Raw genomic sequence first — 15924 nt, forward strand, 5'->3', positions numbered from 1 at the left:
GAATGCAGCCCCGGTGAGCCTGGGTCCATACAGATATCACTCTTCTCCATCAGCCACGAATCTGGCTGCCTCTCATTGAATGTCTCTCTAGGTCTTTCTTGAGGGCAATGGGTTTCTGTATTGATACCCATCTTAATTAGACCAGTGCTGTTCACAGGCTTGGGTGCCTCGGGTCGGGGGTCACCTTTATGAAGACAGCAAGAGTCCTTTCTGGGTGGCTCAGAGGACCTCCTACGGTCACACCAAATTAGGCTAAGGACCCAGTGAAGATCATTCCAATGTCCCCCAGAAATTGTCTTATGTCACCAGAGCAGGACTGTGAACTGCCAGGTGGTTGGATGGACCACTGGATGCAGGGCCAAGCTGGCAGTCAGGAGTGTCATGGGATGTATTTGTAACAGGTTTTCTCACACTTAATACGCCCAAGAAAGAGCTCTCTTCCTCAACATGCCCAAACACACACAGACTTCTTCCAGACTCTCCCATCACAGAGAATGGCACCACGGTCCACGCATCTGCTCCAACTCTAACCCTGACAGTCATCCTGGATTTCTCTCTTTCTCTCACCCCTTGAGGTCCTTAAATAGAATCCATTAGCAAATCCTGCTGCCTCTACTCCAAATGTTCTAGCAAATCTGACCAAACTGTTGCATATCTACTACCACCGTCCCAGTCTAAGCCACAGTGATTCCCAACCTGGACTCCTGCAACCGCTTCCCAGCAGACATTCCTGTTTTCATTTTTGCCCCCTTATGGTTTCTCCTCCACACAGTGGCTGTCCGAGGGTCATTCTCCACACAGCTCTCTGGGTGGGGGCAACAGATTGCTCAGAACTGGCACGCCACATGCCACACATTTGCCAACCTACTTCTCCAGGAAGGGGGGCTCAGAAAGGCCAGGTGACTTGCAGAGGTCAGACAACGAGTGAGTGGTGGAGCTGGGCTGCAAACGCACCTGGGAAAGGAAAACTGCCTCTCAGGCACCCCCCGCACCCCGCGGCTGCTCACCCGCGGACGGCGTGCAGCAGGCGCAGAGAGGGGTACGCAGTACGCACGTTGACGCGGTGCTTCAGGATGAGCTCGTTGACCCACTCGACCCGCTCCTTGCCGCCCCTGGCCATGAAGGCGGGGATCCACAGGATGCTGCCGTTGAGGCTGTGCAGCCGCTGCAGCAGCTTCTCCCGCCACGTGGCGTTGACCAAGTCCTCGAAGGCCCGCTGGATGACGGAGGGGTTCATGGTCACCAGGTCTGTCTTGAGCCCCACATCCCGGGCGTACTCCTGCACCGGGGCCAGGTTGCACCTGCCGGAGAAAAAGGCAGCGACGGTCCTTTCGGGAAAGCTGAGGCACTGTTGCTTATACTTAACTTTATCCCTCCTTTATCTCTCCTCGCATCCTCCTCATCCCCAAACAAAGACCCAGGGCATCTTCCTGAATTCACCAGGCCCTCCTATCATCCCTGTTCCTTCTTCTCCTGACGCACATATTTACTGGGCCTTTAGCACATACATAGAACCTTGCTGGGCCCTGGGGTTATACAACACCTGCCTTCTGGAGTTCAGGATCTCATGGAGAAGAAAGGAAGCAAGTAAGTCAGCCCTCAGCCCACAAGATGACCATGCTATAGGCAGGTGTGACCTGGTCACATTAGGTGACAGAGTGAGGGCTCTGAAGACACACTCCTGGGTTCAGAATTCAGCTCTGATACTTTCTTCCTGTGTGATTCTAGGTAACCTGATCAACCTCTCTGTGCTTTCTGAGAGCTTCCTCCTGGCTAAGGATCAGCCACGACAGGATTTTCTAGCTATGACGGAGATCACAACAGCATCCCCTCGCAGGGATTAAGGCAGTCCCTAGACACCCAGTACTTCGAACGCTGCTGGACCACAGTGAGAGCTCAGTACATGTTAACTGTTACCATCATCCTCACGGGGAGGAGGAGCATCGGGTGGTCTTCCTGAGGTGGTGACCATCACGGGAAGTCTGGAAGGATGGAAGGGCAGAAGCCCATTTGTGGATAAGGCACCTCAGGAGAGTGTTTCTCCAGCTTGCAAGAGCAGAAGAATCACCTCAGGCAGTGGTTAAAAATACAGAATCCCCAGGTCCCTCACCTGGAGGTCCAGATCCAGCAGGTGAGCTGAGGAATTGATATTTAGTCTTATAACCAGGCAGCTTAGGAAACATCATGCTATGGCATTTTAAGCCCAATAAATGTATCACAGGGGCCTAGGGGCATGAAGCAGTGTGGGTATTTAGGGGAAGGCAGGTGATTTGCTCTGATGGGGGCATGTTGTGTGGAGGAGATGGGGTGAGAGAGGCAAGCGAGGTGAGATAGCAAAGGGCCTGTGTGTCAGGGATGCTGCCACCTGGCAGCCAGTGGGAGTCTGTACACAGTGGCGCCATATGACTTTTGTCCTGAAACACCACACAAGTCGGCCCCACAGGCATGCAGATCTGTGAGAGCCATAGAGTAAAGGTCAAAGTACAGCCACACATTGTTGTAAGTGGCTCTCACCATGGTGTTTCAGGTCCCTCTTTTCCAAGTGCGCGTGGACCGCTGCGGACGTGAGTCCTGGGAGAGGCAGAGCATGCCGTGGCCATGCCTCTCAAAGTGCGGTCCACTCATCGGCACAAGGGTATTAGGAATGCAGAGTCTCGGGCCCCACCCCAGACCTGATGACTCTGCATCTCGATAAGCTCAGGTGATTCATACGCTGGTTATGTTTGGAGACACTGGGCTAGAGCCTAACGGAAGGACTTCAGAGACCGCCAGCCCAACCGCCCAGGTTACAGATGGTGAAACTGAGGCCCAGAAAGGGGAGTGACACACTCCAAGTCACGTGACAAGTGGGCAGCAGAGCCAAGACTGGACTCCAGACATCATACCACTCATCTTGCTGTGCAAGTGTCAAAAAAACAAAACAAAGCAAAACAAAAAACTGTTGGTTAGAATCTGCTGTGGCCCCTGGAAAGCCTGGGGCCGGGCTGGGTGGAGCACTGAAAACTCAATATGGAAACCAGTTCAGGAAGGTCGCCTTCAACGCTGCCAGGCTCCCCAGGAGGTGATCAGACCCTGCCAGGGTCAGCTTTTGCCCTCTGACCATACCTTTAACGCCCTCCCCAACTACCCTCACCCCTTCTCTGGCTTCTAATCAGACAAACCTGCCACTTCCCTTCTCCTCTCCCCTCTCCCCTCCCTCCCCAATTTTTCGACTGGAGAGCTTTGAGAAACAGGACTGAACCACTGGGTACGCCAGGCACAGACAGAACCTGGCAAAGGACAACAAACTAAAACAAGCATGGCTGCTGGGCTGCAGCAGCTCGTGCATCACAGTGGATGCAGGAGTCAGCACACCATCTAATCCCACGTCCTGAGGTCCAGGGAGCTCTGTGATAAGGCCTCTTCCCAAAGCCCGGGACAAGGTTCTCTTTGCGTCAAGAGAGTCCCGATAGAAACGTGAGATGCAGTTCTGCCAGTGCTGGGGCGCTGTTTGGGATGAAACTCGAGGCTCTGTGTGCCCTACTTTTGACCAGAGGACAGCAAGGCCTTGTTTTTGAGTTGGGTTGGGGGTCAGGTAACAGGGCCGTGAGTAACTGTGTCCAAATGTGTCCCCAGGCGACTGGAGAATGAGAAATGAGAATGAGAGCTCATTCTCTCTTTGGAGAGAATGATGGTCAAGTACAAATCCAAGTTTCTCTGTCGCCCCCTCACTTCCCAGATTTTGTCTACAGGAGAATAAAGGTACTAGTAGAGTACACCTTAAAAGAGTTTTCCAAACTTGGGCCAACAACTGGCCAGCCCAGGAGACTTTTTTAACCAACCTTTTGTACTGGGCTCTATCCTGGGGTCAGCAAACTTTTTCTGCAAAGGGCCAGATAATAAATATTTTAGGCTTGTGGGCTATAAGCTCTCTCTGTTGCAATTCTTCAACTCTGTACAACTAATTCAACTCTACATCACAGTGAGAAAGCAGCCACTGAGGATATGAGAATGAATGGGCATGGCTGTGTTTCAGTAAAACTTTACTGATAAAAACAGGTTATGGGCCATAGTCTGCCTGCCTCTGTTCTAGACCAACGGTTCTCAGTCTTGGCTGTACAAGATCCTTTTTGACCCACCTCCTAGAGAAATGGAAATAAAAACAAAAATAAAAAAAATGGGACCTAATGAAACTTAAAAGCTTTTGCACAGCAAAGGAAACCATAAACAAGACCAAAAGACAACCCTCAGAATGGGAGAAAATATTTGCAAACGAAGCAACTGATAAAGGATTTATCTCCAAAATATACAAGCAGCTCATGCAGCTCAATATCAAAAAAACAAACAACCCAATCCAAAAATGGGCAGAAGAACTAAATAGCCATTTCTCCAAAGAAGATACACAGATTGCCAACAAACACATGAGAGGATGCTCAACATTACTAATCATTAGAGAAATACAAATCAAAACTACAATGAGGTATCACCTCACACCAGTCAGAATGGCCATCATCAAAAAATCTACAAACAATAAATGCTGGAGAGGGTGTGGAGAAAAGGGAACCCTCTTGCATTGTTGGTGGGAATGTAAATTGATACAGTCACCATGGAGAACAGTATGGAGGTTCCTTAAAAAACTAAAAATAGAATTTACCATATGACCCAGCAATCCCACTACTGGGCATATACCCTGAGAATGCCATAATTCAAAAAGAGACATGTGTCACAATGTTCATTGCAGCTCTATTTACAATAGCCAGGACATGGAAGCAACCCAAGTGTCTATCGACAGAGGAATGGATAAAGAAGATGTGGCACATATATACAATGGAATATTACTCAGCCATAAAAAGAAAGGAAATTGAGTTATCTGTAGTGAGGTGGATGGACTTAGAGACTGTCATACAGAGTGAAGTAAGTCAGAAAGAGAAAAACAAATAACATATGCTAACACATATATATATAATCTAAAAAAACCAAAAATGGTTCTGAAGAACCTAGGGGCAGGACAGGAATAAAGACGCAGACATAGAGAATGGACTTGAGGACATGGGGAGGAGGAAGTGTAAGCTGGGATGAAGTGAGAGAGTAGCATTGACATATATACACTACCAAATTTAAAATAGATAGCTAGTGGGAAGCAGCCGCATAGCACAGGGAGATTAGCTCAGTGCTTTGTGACCAGCTAGAAGGGTGGGATAGGGAGGTGGGAGGGAGGGAGACGCAAGAGGGAGGGGATATGGGGATATATGTATACATATAGATGATTCACTTTGTTATACAGCAGAAACTAACACAACATTGTAAAGCAATTATACTCCAATAAAGATGTTTAAAAAAAAAAATCTTGACTGTACACCAGAAGCCCTCAGACTCCCTGGGCTACATGACCCCACCCCTCAGACGAATTGGAACTTTCCAAGGCTACCGAGCAATTCTAATGGACAGTCAAGGTTGAGAAAGGGGACTAACCCAACTAATCTTGTTTCAACCTTTTGGGACGACTGGCAATGCTCAACTTAAATATGCCTGTCACTTTGTGTCCAGGGCACCTACTGCGGTTACCTGATGACAAAGCTGTGTGTGTCAATCTCCTGCCCGCAGCCGCTGTTCAGCAAGACCCCAGAGTTTCCCACGATGGCACAGGTCCCGAAGTGCTTGTTCTTCAGTGGAGAGGTTCTGGGGAGCAGCTCATACAGGTTCTGGGACACGTTCATTGTGCTGTCTCGGTCGAAGATGTAATGAATAATATCTCCGGGTTTCAGGGTCCCCTTGAGGACAGAAATGTCCTTTTCAGCATCCAAGAACTTTAAGATTTGCTTCCTACGAAAACCAAACACACATGAGGAAAAAGTCTCCTGTTGCTACCTGCCCTTTGCCAACCTGGCTTTTCCTCTCCTTGGTCACCCTGCAGGGCTGATGCAGCCCAGCACACAGGGGCAGCTAGAGGTCAGATGCCCTCCGAGAATCTCTGGTTACACAGTTTTTAAAGTAAAATCTCCAGTTAGGATCCTCACCTTCCTAGGGGCAGGAATAAAACTTCCCTGGTAATTCTGAGAGGATTTCTATCCTTTTTCTGACCACATCTCATCCCGTCTGTGTGTTTGACTGGAGAATCTCCAATCTCTGGTTCTGGGAAGAGATTGGCAACATGGCCCAAAGGCCGATCTGGTCCTCCCTCTAGGAGATAGGGTACCTGCCTTGGGAAATGACTTCATCAGGACTGAATGTGAGCTCATCATGAAGGGCCCTGGAAGGAAGGGTGACCTGCCATCTTGGTTTGCCTAGGAAAGCATGGTCTTAGACTGAGAGCCTTGTACCCCAGGGACAAACTGTACCTGAGTCGTGGGCAAACCCAGACCATGGTCATCCTATGTCATACTCCCCTCTCTGAGTGGGATTCAGGGCCACCATCTGACAGGCAGTTCTGATTTAGGACCTGGAAACCAGAATGACAGGTGTCCCTCATTCCTCAGGGGCCTATTTTCTTCCCTGGAAGCCTTCTCTGGGCACAGGGGCCTCCCAGGGGACGAAGGGGTGTGTGGACACTGTGAGGTGTGTCAACCACTCCCCGTTTGCAGGACTGCAAACATGGCCTGCTGTCCGTGCACTGGTCCTTTCTGTGCTGTGTGCTCCCTGGCCCTCCACACTGCTGTCTTGTTTGGAGTTTGTAAATATTGATACCTCTCTGGTCCCACAGAGCAGCGCTGCTTTGTGTTGTTTCAGAACAAAGGTGATCAAAAGACAGCTCTCTGGGCTTCAGTGTGACTTTGATTTAGGGGGAAAGCTCCAGAATCACCTAGCAAAGCACATAGATGGGATGGGATGTGGTCAGAAAAGGGATAGGAATCCTCTCAGAATCACCAGGGGAGTTTTACTCCTGCCCCCAGGAAGGTGAGGATCCTACCTGGAGGTTTCACTTTAAAAACTGTGTAAACTGCCCCAAAGATTTTTAGAAATGATTCAAGTCATCCAGAGAAGGAAATCTGGTACCCAGATCACCTGGAATTAATTTCATTTCCTGCAGCTCGTGAGCCCCCATCTAGAACAGACACAATGATGCTGTTCTTCTCCACCAAGCCCCAGAGGAACAAGACCTTCACACGTTTTGCAAATGTGAGGATTTGCAAGGTGGCTGTCCCATTGCACAGATGGTCACACTGATCCCTGAGAGCCTGTGTGATCTGAGATGGTCACAACCTGTGGTGTATCCCAGCAGGATGCACATTCAATTATTTGGGGAACTATAAAGAATTCAGAAGCTCCAGGCTGACGCCTGAGAAATCCTGATTCTGAGTGTGGCCCGGGTCTCAGCACGCTTTCAAAGGCTCCGCAGGGGACTCTAAGGTGGGTCCAGGTTTGGGAGCCTCTGGCGTCACCAAGGGGCACCTAGCATGCTTGACAGGGCACAATGCTCCTCTTCCACTGGTCTTGTTTTATTAATAATCTGGATCTCGTGCTTTCATGCAGGGGAAAGCACTCTTGATGAATAATTTGTATCTCTTGATGGAAAACAGAGATACAACAGAAAACATCGTTTTTATTTATAGTGCTTTACCCGGGATGACACAACTTTACAAGCTAATATGGTTTGGAAATTGCTGAAACCTTTGCAATTACTTACCCCCAGAGTATTTAAAAGCAAAGAGAGCCCCCAGAAAGCCCATAGATAAACTCCTCTGTGGATGCATTAATTTCTAACTAATTATGAGAGATTACTACTGATTATTAAACATCATTCCAAATCACTCACAGAATCTTTTGTGTGAATAATTTTGGTGACTAATTGAAGGAAGATGAAGGAAATCCTTTTCCCCCCTGGGTGAAGGCACATTGTTCCTGCCGAGGTAGGAGGATCCTGTGGCAGGATCCCCATGCCGGCCACAGTCTGGTCTTCTCCGAAAGGGGGAAATATCCTTTTCTCTACCCAGTGGTGGGAGAAAGAGTGAGTGGAGATGGAGGTGGGCTTGTGCTGGCAGGAGGATTTCACTCACAGTCGGTGTAGCGGGGTGAATAGCGGCCTCCCAAATATATGTTCACCTCCTAACCCTGGACCCTGTGAGGTGCTTTATTTGGAAACAGCGTCTTTGCAAATGTATTTAAATTAGGGATCTCGAGATCGTCCTGATTACCCTGATGGGCCCTAAATCCAACGACAAGTGTCCTTATCAGAGATAGGAGAGGGGATACACAGACACAGAGCGAAAGGCCACGTGAAGACAAGGCAGAGACAGGAGTGACACGGCTACACGGCAGGGAATGCCTGGAGCCAGCAGAAGCTGGGAGGGGCAGGGACAGATTCTCCCCTGGAGCCCTCAGAGGGAGCGCTCAGAATTCTGGCCCCCAGAACTATAGGGGAATACGTTTCTCTTGTGCGAAGCTACTGAGCTGGTGGAAATTTGCTACAGCAGTCCGAGGGCTCGCGCTCCACAGGGCTGCTGACCAGGGGTGAGTAACGCAGGTTGGCAGCTGTTGGGGTGTAAGATGAAGGCCGAGGGCCCAGCCAGGGGCCCTCAGAAGAGGCCCTGAATGAGGGGAGGCAGAATGGTGGTGACAGGAGTCAGCTCCTTCAGATGGTTTCTCAGCTGCTAGGGCTCCAATCTCACACCTCTCTACTCCCCACACTTCCTCAGGCCCCAAATCCAAGCCTCAAGAAGCCGGGGGTGGGGGCATTTGGACCGTGAGCCCACCTGAAGGGGGAAGCTCCCTGCTCTGTATGGTGACACTCTCGGTGGTTATGGTCAAGGCTGACCGCCATGCCCCAGCCCCCTGTTCTCAGCTTCCTCTCCATGATGATGGGCTGGGAAGGCGGGCTGTGATAGTCAAGCCTTTCCCGCCTGGTCCTGGTTACTGCACTGACCTCATCACCCCCATTCCCTCCTCCTGATGGGTGCTCCAGCAACACAGCACAAACACCAGACTTCAGGCAGCAGCTTGGCATGCCTGGCAAACTCCTAATTATCCTTCAAAACCCATTGCTCCCGGCAAGCCTTTCCTGGCCAGCCCTCTTAGTCCCCTTACAAGATGGAGTACTCTCCTCAGTACGATCTATCTCCACCTATTTATATGAGGCAACGTTGCCTAATGTGTACATCACACTGCCCTGCTCTATCTTTGTCACGTTTGTGCCTCCTGCCAGCATGTCTGACTCATGTCAGCGCCCCTGGCTCCCAGCACAATGTCTGCAAGTGAATGGTTGGGTTATACTGACCACTCTTTGCTGCGTCTATCACAGCTCTGTCAAAGTCAAGTGGCCAAAGTGCTGACATTGGAATCCCTTCCTTACAGCTCCCCATTCCCGCCACCCAGCAATGACTGCACTGCTCTGGAAACATCACTCTGCAAAGATCAGGACAAGAGCTGCTCTGTGGCTGAAACAGACCTCTCCCTTTGCGGTTAGGTGTCCCATCGGCTCCTGGGTCACCTGATGCCCAGTTGTAGCTTTTCTTCATGTCATCAGGGAGTGGTTGCCTACTCAAGCCACACGGGCTGCGGGAGGAGACAGCTCTCCAAAGACAAACGGGAGGACCATCGCCGCTGAAAGGGGATGGATGCCAGGCAAGGACTGCTGCTTTGGGGTCCTCTGGGAGAAGCCATCTGTGATCCCCGCCCCCCCTGCCCCAGGCTCTCACTGCTGCTGACCCAAGAGCCTCACTCCCTCCAAACCCAGGACCTCAGCCAGTTGCTCCTGTCACTTCCCCGGCCTGAGTCGCCGCACACATGTGCTGGGCTGCCGGGCTTGCCTGGGGTTTTTATTTCCAATTGATCACTTAGAGATGAAACCTGCCTCAGCGGGAGGTAAACATATTATTTCTATCCTGACTTCTTTAGATGATGGAGAGTGGCAATTTGCCAGCTTGTGCCAAAGAAGGCCAAGTCTGTCTCTTGTCCTAGAGGTAATTACCACTACCTGATCCTCAGAGAGAGTGTTTGGTTGTGTCTCCATTTGGCCGAGGCTGGTTGGATGTTGCGCTTAAAGCCTTCATTACTTCTGTCAACAACAGCCGGCGACGAGGAGCCATTTATTACAACTTCAGCTCTGGAAGGGGGATAAAAAAAGAGGAAGAGGGGAGACATGATCTGTTAGCAAGCCAGTGACAAGTCTAATAGTTTTGTTTTTGCACAAGCTTGAATGTAAACTTCTTCGGAGGAGCAAAATTGCAGTTATTACCTGAGAAGGGAAGGAAGTCTATTTATCTTCTAGAATGCACCAACTCTCTCCCTCAGGTATTACCTACATACATTCTGGGAGACAGGAAGGGGGTGATGAACTATCTTTCTCCCCACCCCCAGCCCCCGATGTTTCCTCCCAGTGAAACCTAGCCGTCACTGTCGTAATAGTAATACTTCTTCAAGCCGCTTTCGTGAAACTCCGAAGAGCAGTTGCATTAACAACCAAGTATCATAAGATGGTTTACAAACTTAATAAAGAGGAAACAAAAACTCATATTGGGGCAATGGGATGTAGCTTTATCTCATTATCCCTCGTTTGTAAGATGCCACTTCAAACGTCTGTCTAGTTCCAGAGTCATCCGTGCTCTGTTTCTCTCTCCCACTAGACTGTAAGCAGGGGAGTTCCCTCACTCATTTCTATATTCCCCAATGGTCTAACATAGCAGGCGCTAAATAAATAAGTGTTTGTTGAATTTGAATTTGAATTTGACCTTGGTGGTTGCCTGGATGGATGAAGTTGCTGGCTGGCTCTGAATGCCCGGGGCCAATCATAATTCTGGGTGCATACCATCTTTCCACCTGACTCAGGTATTTATTACAGGACCCGCTTGAAGTCAGACGTTTGAAATCTATGCTAGTAGGTTTCTATGAAACTAGGTTACAATTACATCTCTAAAGGCAGTGTAAGAGCCAGCCTGCCTCTGCCGGATGCACACAGATGCATGTGGGTCACATCGCAAGTTCCTTTTGTCTGTGCTGACAGCAGATTCTCTCAGTTAGAATGATAAGTGGATTTCTGATGCCAAATTCTGGAGCTTTAAAGAATTCAAACCAAACAACTATGTCCTCTGCATTTATCTTGGAACAGCCAAGTTAAAAAAGATGAAATCCTTTTAACAGGTCTAAACCCAATGCTCTATTTTGCTTTTTGTAGGTAGAAAGGAATTTATTTGGGGGTGCACTTTCTCCCCACATACCTCCATTCCCAATATTCCTGACTCCTCTGGCTGATATTACTTGTCTGGGATTCAAAAATATGTAACTTTTGCAGAGAACAGAAAATTCAAGGGTTTTGAGTAAGGTAGATGTATTCCTCCAGCCTGCAGGCTTAAAGGGAACCTATGAAAGGAAACAAAAGACCTGACCCTTTGCAATTTTTGCTGTTTTCATGAACAGAAGCAGAGGGTGTAGTGAAAAGATTTCATAAGCTGTGTGACTATGGGCAAATCACTTTATCTCTCTGAGCCTCAGTTTCCCCATTTATAGAAAGAAGGTATAGAAGAGGAAGATATCCTCTGGATGGGGACTGGGCATGGTCCAACCATAGCCAGTGGCAAGCCTGAGTCTGTTGGCTTGCAAAGCGTTTGCTCACACTCTTTTATCAAGCTGTCTTCTGGCCAAAGACTGTCATTCGAGGAAACACTCTTAGAATTTAGAGTGTGCCTTCAGTAATCAAGGTTAACATTTCTGAATTGACTTCCTAAATATTTTTACGAGGCCTCAGCAAAGTTCCTGAATGCTCTATTTTCCATCTTTACCTCCTGGACAAGCCATCTACCACAGTGAAATTGGGTGAAAGTCCTGATTCCTTTCGGAGTCTCCATTGCTCGGCAAAAGTTCAAGTTATGAATAAGCTCATTGGTGGCTCAAGTGCCTCCAAGTGAGTGGGCTCTTTTGCAGAAAGAGACTCTTACCCATCTGGATTTTCTATCTCTGCAGCCTCTAGACCTTGGGCCATTTCACGGGCTCTTCTATCGACAGCTTCCCCCCAAAAGTGATTAGGGAAATGCAAAGCCAAAGTGAAACAAAACAGATCTCTTTGCTAAGTAAGAAGGGCACCATCCAGCAAAGAGGAGAAGCAGATTAATAGCTGCCTTACAGCAAAAACAAATGAACACAAAATCTAATTTACAAACCTATTAGATTTGCTATGTAAGCTGTTCACAGCTGATCTGATTGTACCTCTGCCTCCAGAATTCCTGCAAGACAAAGGAAATGCATTATTTATAAACCCAGCTCTTCTTTGCAAAGCCCTCTTCAGTTGCCAGGAGATCTCACAGCCCACTTTGGGGAACTACAGAGGGACAATGAAATCTCACCTAGGCCTCTCCAGAAATGGGCAACCTCCTGGCCCAGACACAAACCCAGGCATTTTCAAGGAAGTAGACCTCCTAGATCCTCCCGGGCCTCTCACTTGAACATTGTTTCAATTCTCACCAAGGTTTCCACTTGAGAATTTCATTTGAGCTTTGAGACAGACTCCTTTGTCTCCTCTGTTTAATCCCATAGGCTAGCGCGCTTGAGCCTGACTCAGCACCTGCTGTAGCATGACTCTGTATTTCCTTTAGCCTGACTCACCATTTGCCCCTGGTCTTTGCTGGCCGTCACTCACCTGTGGTAAGACGTTGTCCATCATATTATCTCCAAACTTGAGACATCAGAAGTCCAACAGAGGCAGCAAGACTGACTAAACCAGTGCCTCCAACCAAATGTGAGAATGATTTGCGTTTTGGGGGCAGGAAAAATAATATTAAGTGGTGTCACTTTACCGGAGAGCAGGAGATGGGTGAGTAATGGGGTCCTTTGCTTCTTCCTCTGGAGGAAAAGTTTTTGGAGTAAAAGCATTCTAAGGCCCTTTCCAGCCCCACCGTCTCTTCAGTTCTGTCAGATTCCATTCTGGTTGGGGGCCATGAAGTTTCACCCTGCTTTGCTAATCACACTGGGCCAGGGGAGAGATGAATCCATTTGCCCCTGGTACCCAGCCCACTTTGTGCTCTGTGTGTGTTTTTTTAAAAGTTGTATGTGAGACTAATTATTTTTATTAAGTTAAATAATCTTTTCACCACTGATTTATAGGATATGTGGTTTGAGGAGATATTTCTTCACACTTTTTTCATTTTTTTTTTTGGAGAGCTATAATTTTTTTGTGATTGTATTTTATTTTTTGAATTAATTTTTATTGGAGTATAGTTGCTTTACAATGTTGTGTTAGTTTCTACTGTACAGCAAAGTGAATCAGCTATATGTATACATATATCCCCTCTTTGTTGGATTTCCTTCTCATTTAGGTGACCACAGAGCACTGAGGAGAGCTCCCTGTGCTATACAGTAGGTTCTCATTAGTTATCTATTTTATACATAGTATCAATAGTGTATCTATGTCAATCCCAATCTCCCAATTCATCCCACCCCCTTTTCCCCCCTGGTGCCCATATGTTTGTTCTCTACGTCTGTATCTCTATTTCTGCTTTGCAAATAAGACCATCTATCATTTTTTAACATCTATCATTTTTTAAAAGTTCTATCTAGCCTTTCAGCCAAGGTGTTGGTACACTCCAAAGAAATAATTAAAATCACTGCAAAAGCTGTATATTTAAAGAATCTTGTGATTTAATAAGAACTCTTTGGAGGAAGTTAATGCCTAACTTCTCACTGGTTTTAAATCTGGATTTTTTTATCTGCTTTCTTTAGGATTCACATACTTGTAGATATAAGGTTGTGTGTGTGTGTGCGCACGTGTGTCTTTTCCTGATAGACTGAAATGTCCTTTCAACATTATTTGGCAACAGGAAGTATTCTGCCTCATAGCTGGATGACCAGGCAACAGGAAGTGTGCTATGACTCACCCAGTGCCTCATCTCAGGTCTCCCTTCAGGTCAGGTAATTTCATTACACCCAGTCTAATTCTTAATTACACAGAGTATCATTGGTTCTTCACATTTAAATCAATGCATAATATCTCTATTTCGTCTCTCTTCATTTACCCTTGGGATGGCGGCATTCTCACACTTCTAATTCAAGGGTCTGGGAATATCTGGCCATCTCTGGCCTGTAACCATAATCTACTTAGGTCAGCGCCCAAGGGCTTTCCTGGGCCCGCTGCTGTCCACATGACACTGACCTTTCACATGTCCTGACCCTGACCCCAGTCCTCAAAATCAGCACTCCTTGGGGGAGGGAAGACTTGCTGGGCCAGATATTAAGTCAAGTACAGTAATTAAAAGTGTGGTCATAGCTCAAGACTAATGAAAGGTTAATGGAACAAAAAAGATTGTCTAGAAATGCTGCACATGAGAATTGATGTATGATTTTAAAAAGTCATTATCAACGAGAAATTCAATAAATGGTTTGAAGTAGTTGATTAGTAATCTGGAGGTGAGTTGGAGGGAAATCACGTAAGTATTCCCTGACTTATAAATTTCCACTGGATTTAAGTAGTGTTTCTCAGACTTTCGTAATTCTCATATTCCTATCAGCAGTTTGCCATATTTTGTTTATCACCCATACTACTATCTACTTAAGTTTTTAAATTGACTCATCTTTTAAAAACTTCTTAACCTACACAATGCCATCTGTGAAAATATGGGTTTGCTATCATGATTATATACTCATTTGAAAAGAACACAAAACCATTACCACAAAAATATTTATCAATGGAATTCCTAAAGTCATCTTACTTATTACCAAGGATACTTATGGCACCTCTGGGGAAGACTGAATTAAACAGTTAAATTTTTAAAGAAGGCAACCCATACAAAATTGGTAAGGAAATGGAAGAGGATATTTATCAAATCTTGATGAGGTGTGAGGAATATATGTGAAGGACTTTTAAAATTCAGAAGTGGAAGAAGAAATCCTAAGAGAAAATATTTTAAAAATCTTCATAAAAATTTAAAATTCTGCTTATACAAATAGCAAACCTCAGCAAACTCTGTTCGGCATCTTTCTTGAAATCTGAGAGGGCTCCAGGTGAGGTGAGCACTGCATCTGTGCATCTATCTGGTTTAATGCAACCAGGGGTTTGGAGAGGACTCAATGCTGAGCAACAACTTCCTCCTGCTTTCTCTTCTCCTGCCTCCAGCCCAGGTCCTGGGGAGCATCCAGTCCTGCTGACTTGGGCACCACAAACCATGCACTTTTTCATACCAATCCTTCCTCTAACTCTGGGTTTCCCCACCTCGGCACTATTGATATTTCAATGTTGGTGTTGGGGGTTGGGCAGCTATCTGTGCATTGTAGGGTGTTCTAGCTGCATCCCTGGCCTCTACCCACTTTATGCCAGGAGCAGCCCTCCCCACACCCCCAAATTGTGACAACTAAAAATGCCTCCAGACATTGCCAAATGTCCCCTGGGGCAGGGAGGCAAAATTGCCTCCATTTGAGAACCTCTGCTTTGACGTTTGTTTTCTACCTAATGCCTCTGAGAAGATGAATCTCCTCCATCAGCCAACCCCTCCCATCACCTTCCTATGCTAAACCCCAAGCCCAACACCTGTGCTTCCCCTCAAAACCATCTTAGTTTTCAATTCCCAGCCACCTTTTCCTCCTCTTCCTAAAGCATTCTATTACAGCATTTGTCACCTTTTCATATTTAATTATTTCATGGAATCACAGATGGGAGACTTTAAAGAAATTCTGTCATTGACATAGTCTAAACTCCCCCACTTATAGTTGAAGAAACCAAGGTCTAGAGATTTGGTTCTGGTTTCAGCTTCCTCAGCTGCTCGCCACACTAGAAGGGAAGCCCCTGGATGGTGTGCATTAACCATGTCTTTCATTTTCTTTATCTGATGCTTTGACATCTGGGACCTTGCTGACTGTGGAGGGACAGCTCCTCTCAGGGTTAGCAAATTCCTAGAGATAGTAAACAACTGGCCTGGGAGTGCACCTTTCAAATACAAATCAACTAATCTAGAGCCCATACCCCTGCCACCTCCCTTAGTGGGATCTTATTCTCTGGGCCACTATCCACCTGCCATAATCACCTGGAGC

General features: G+C 47.1%; 1 protein-coding gene across 2 annotated transcripts in view; it reads right to left on the bottom strand.

Moving 5' to 3' along the window:
* The window catches only part of ST8SIA2 (ST8 alpha-N-acetyl-neuraminide alpha-2,8-sialyltransferase 2), a 58355-nt gene that overhangs the window by 12439 nt on the left and 29992 nt on the right, over positions 1-15924 (bottom strand). The window contains exons 2-5 of one of the 2 annotated variants that reach the window (XM_068537545.1): positions 12069-12131; positions 9890-10018; positions 5545-5802; positions 1008-1301 (exon numbers count right to left, since the gene is read on the bottom strand). In XM_068537545.1, the coding sequence (XP_068393646.1) occupies positions 1008-1301; positions 5545-5802; positions 9890-10018; positions 12069-12131 (744 nt within the window). The remainder of the gene's footprint in view (positions 1-1007; positions 1302-5544; positions 5803-9889; positions 10019-12068; positions 12132-15924) is intronic. The other variant, XM_068537548.1, reaches the window with a different exon arrangement.

The sequence above is a fragment of the Eschrichtius robustus genome, chromosome 1, assembly GCF_028021215.1.
Source record: "Eschrichtius robustus isolate mEscRob2 chromosome 1, mEscRob2.pri, whole genome shotgun sequence".
In the NCBI taxonomy this organism is placed as follows: Eukaryota; Metazoa; Chordata; class Mammalia; order Artiodactyla; family Eschrichtiidae; genus Eschrichtius; species Eschrichtius robustus.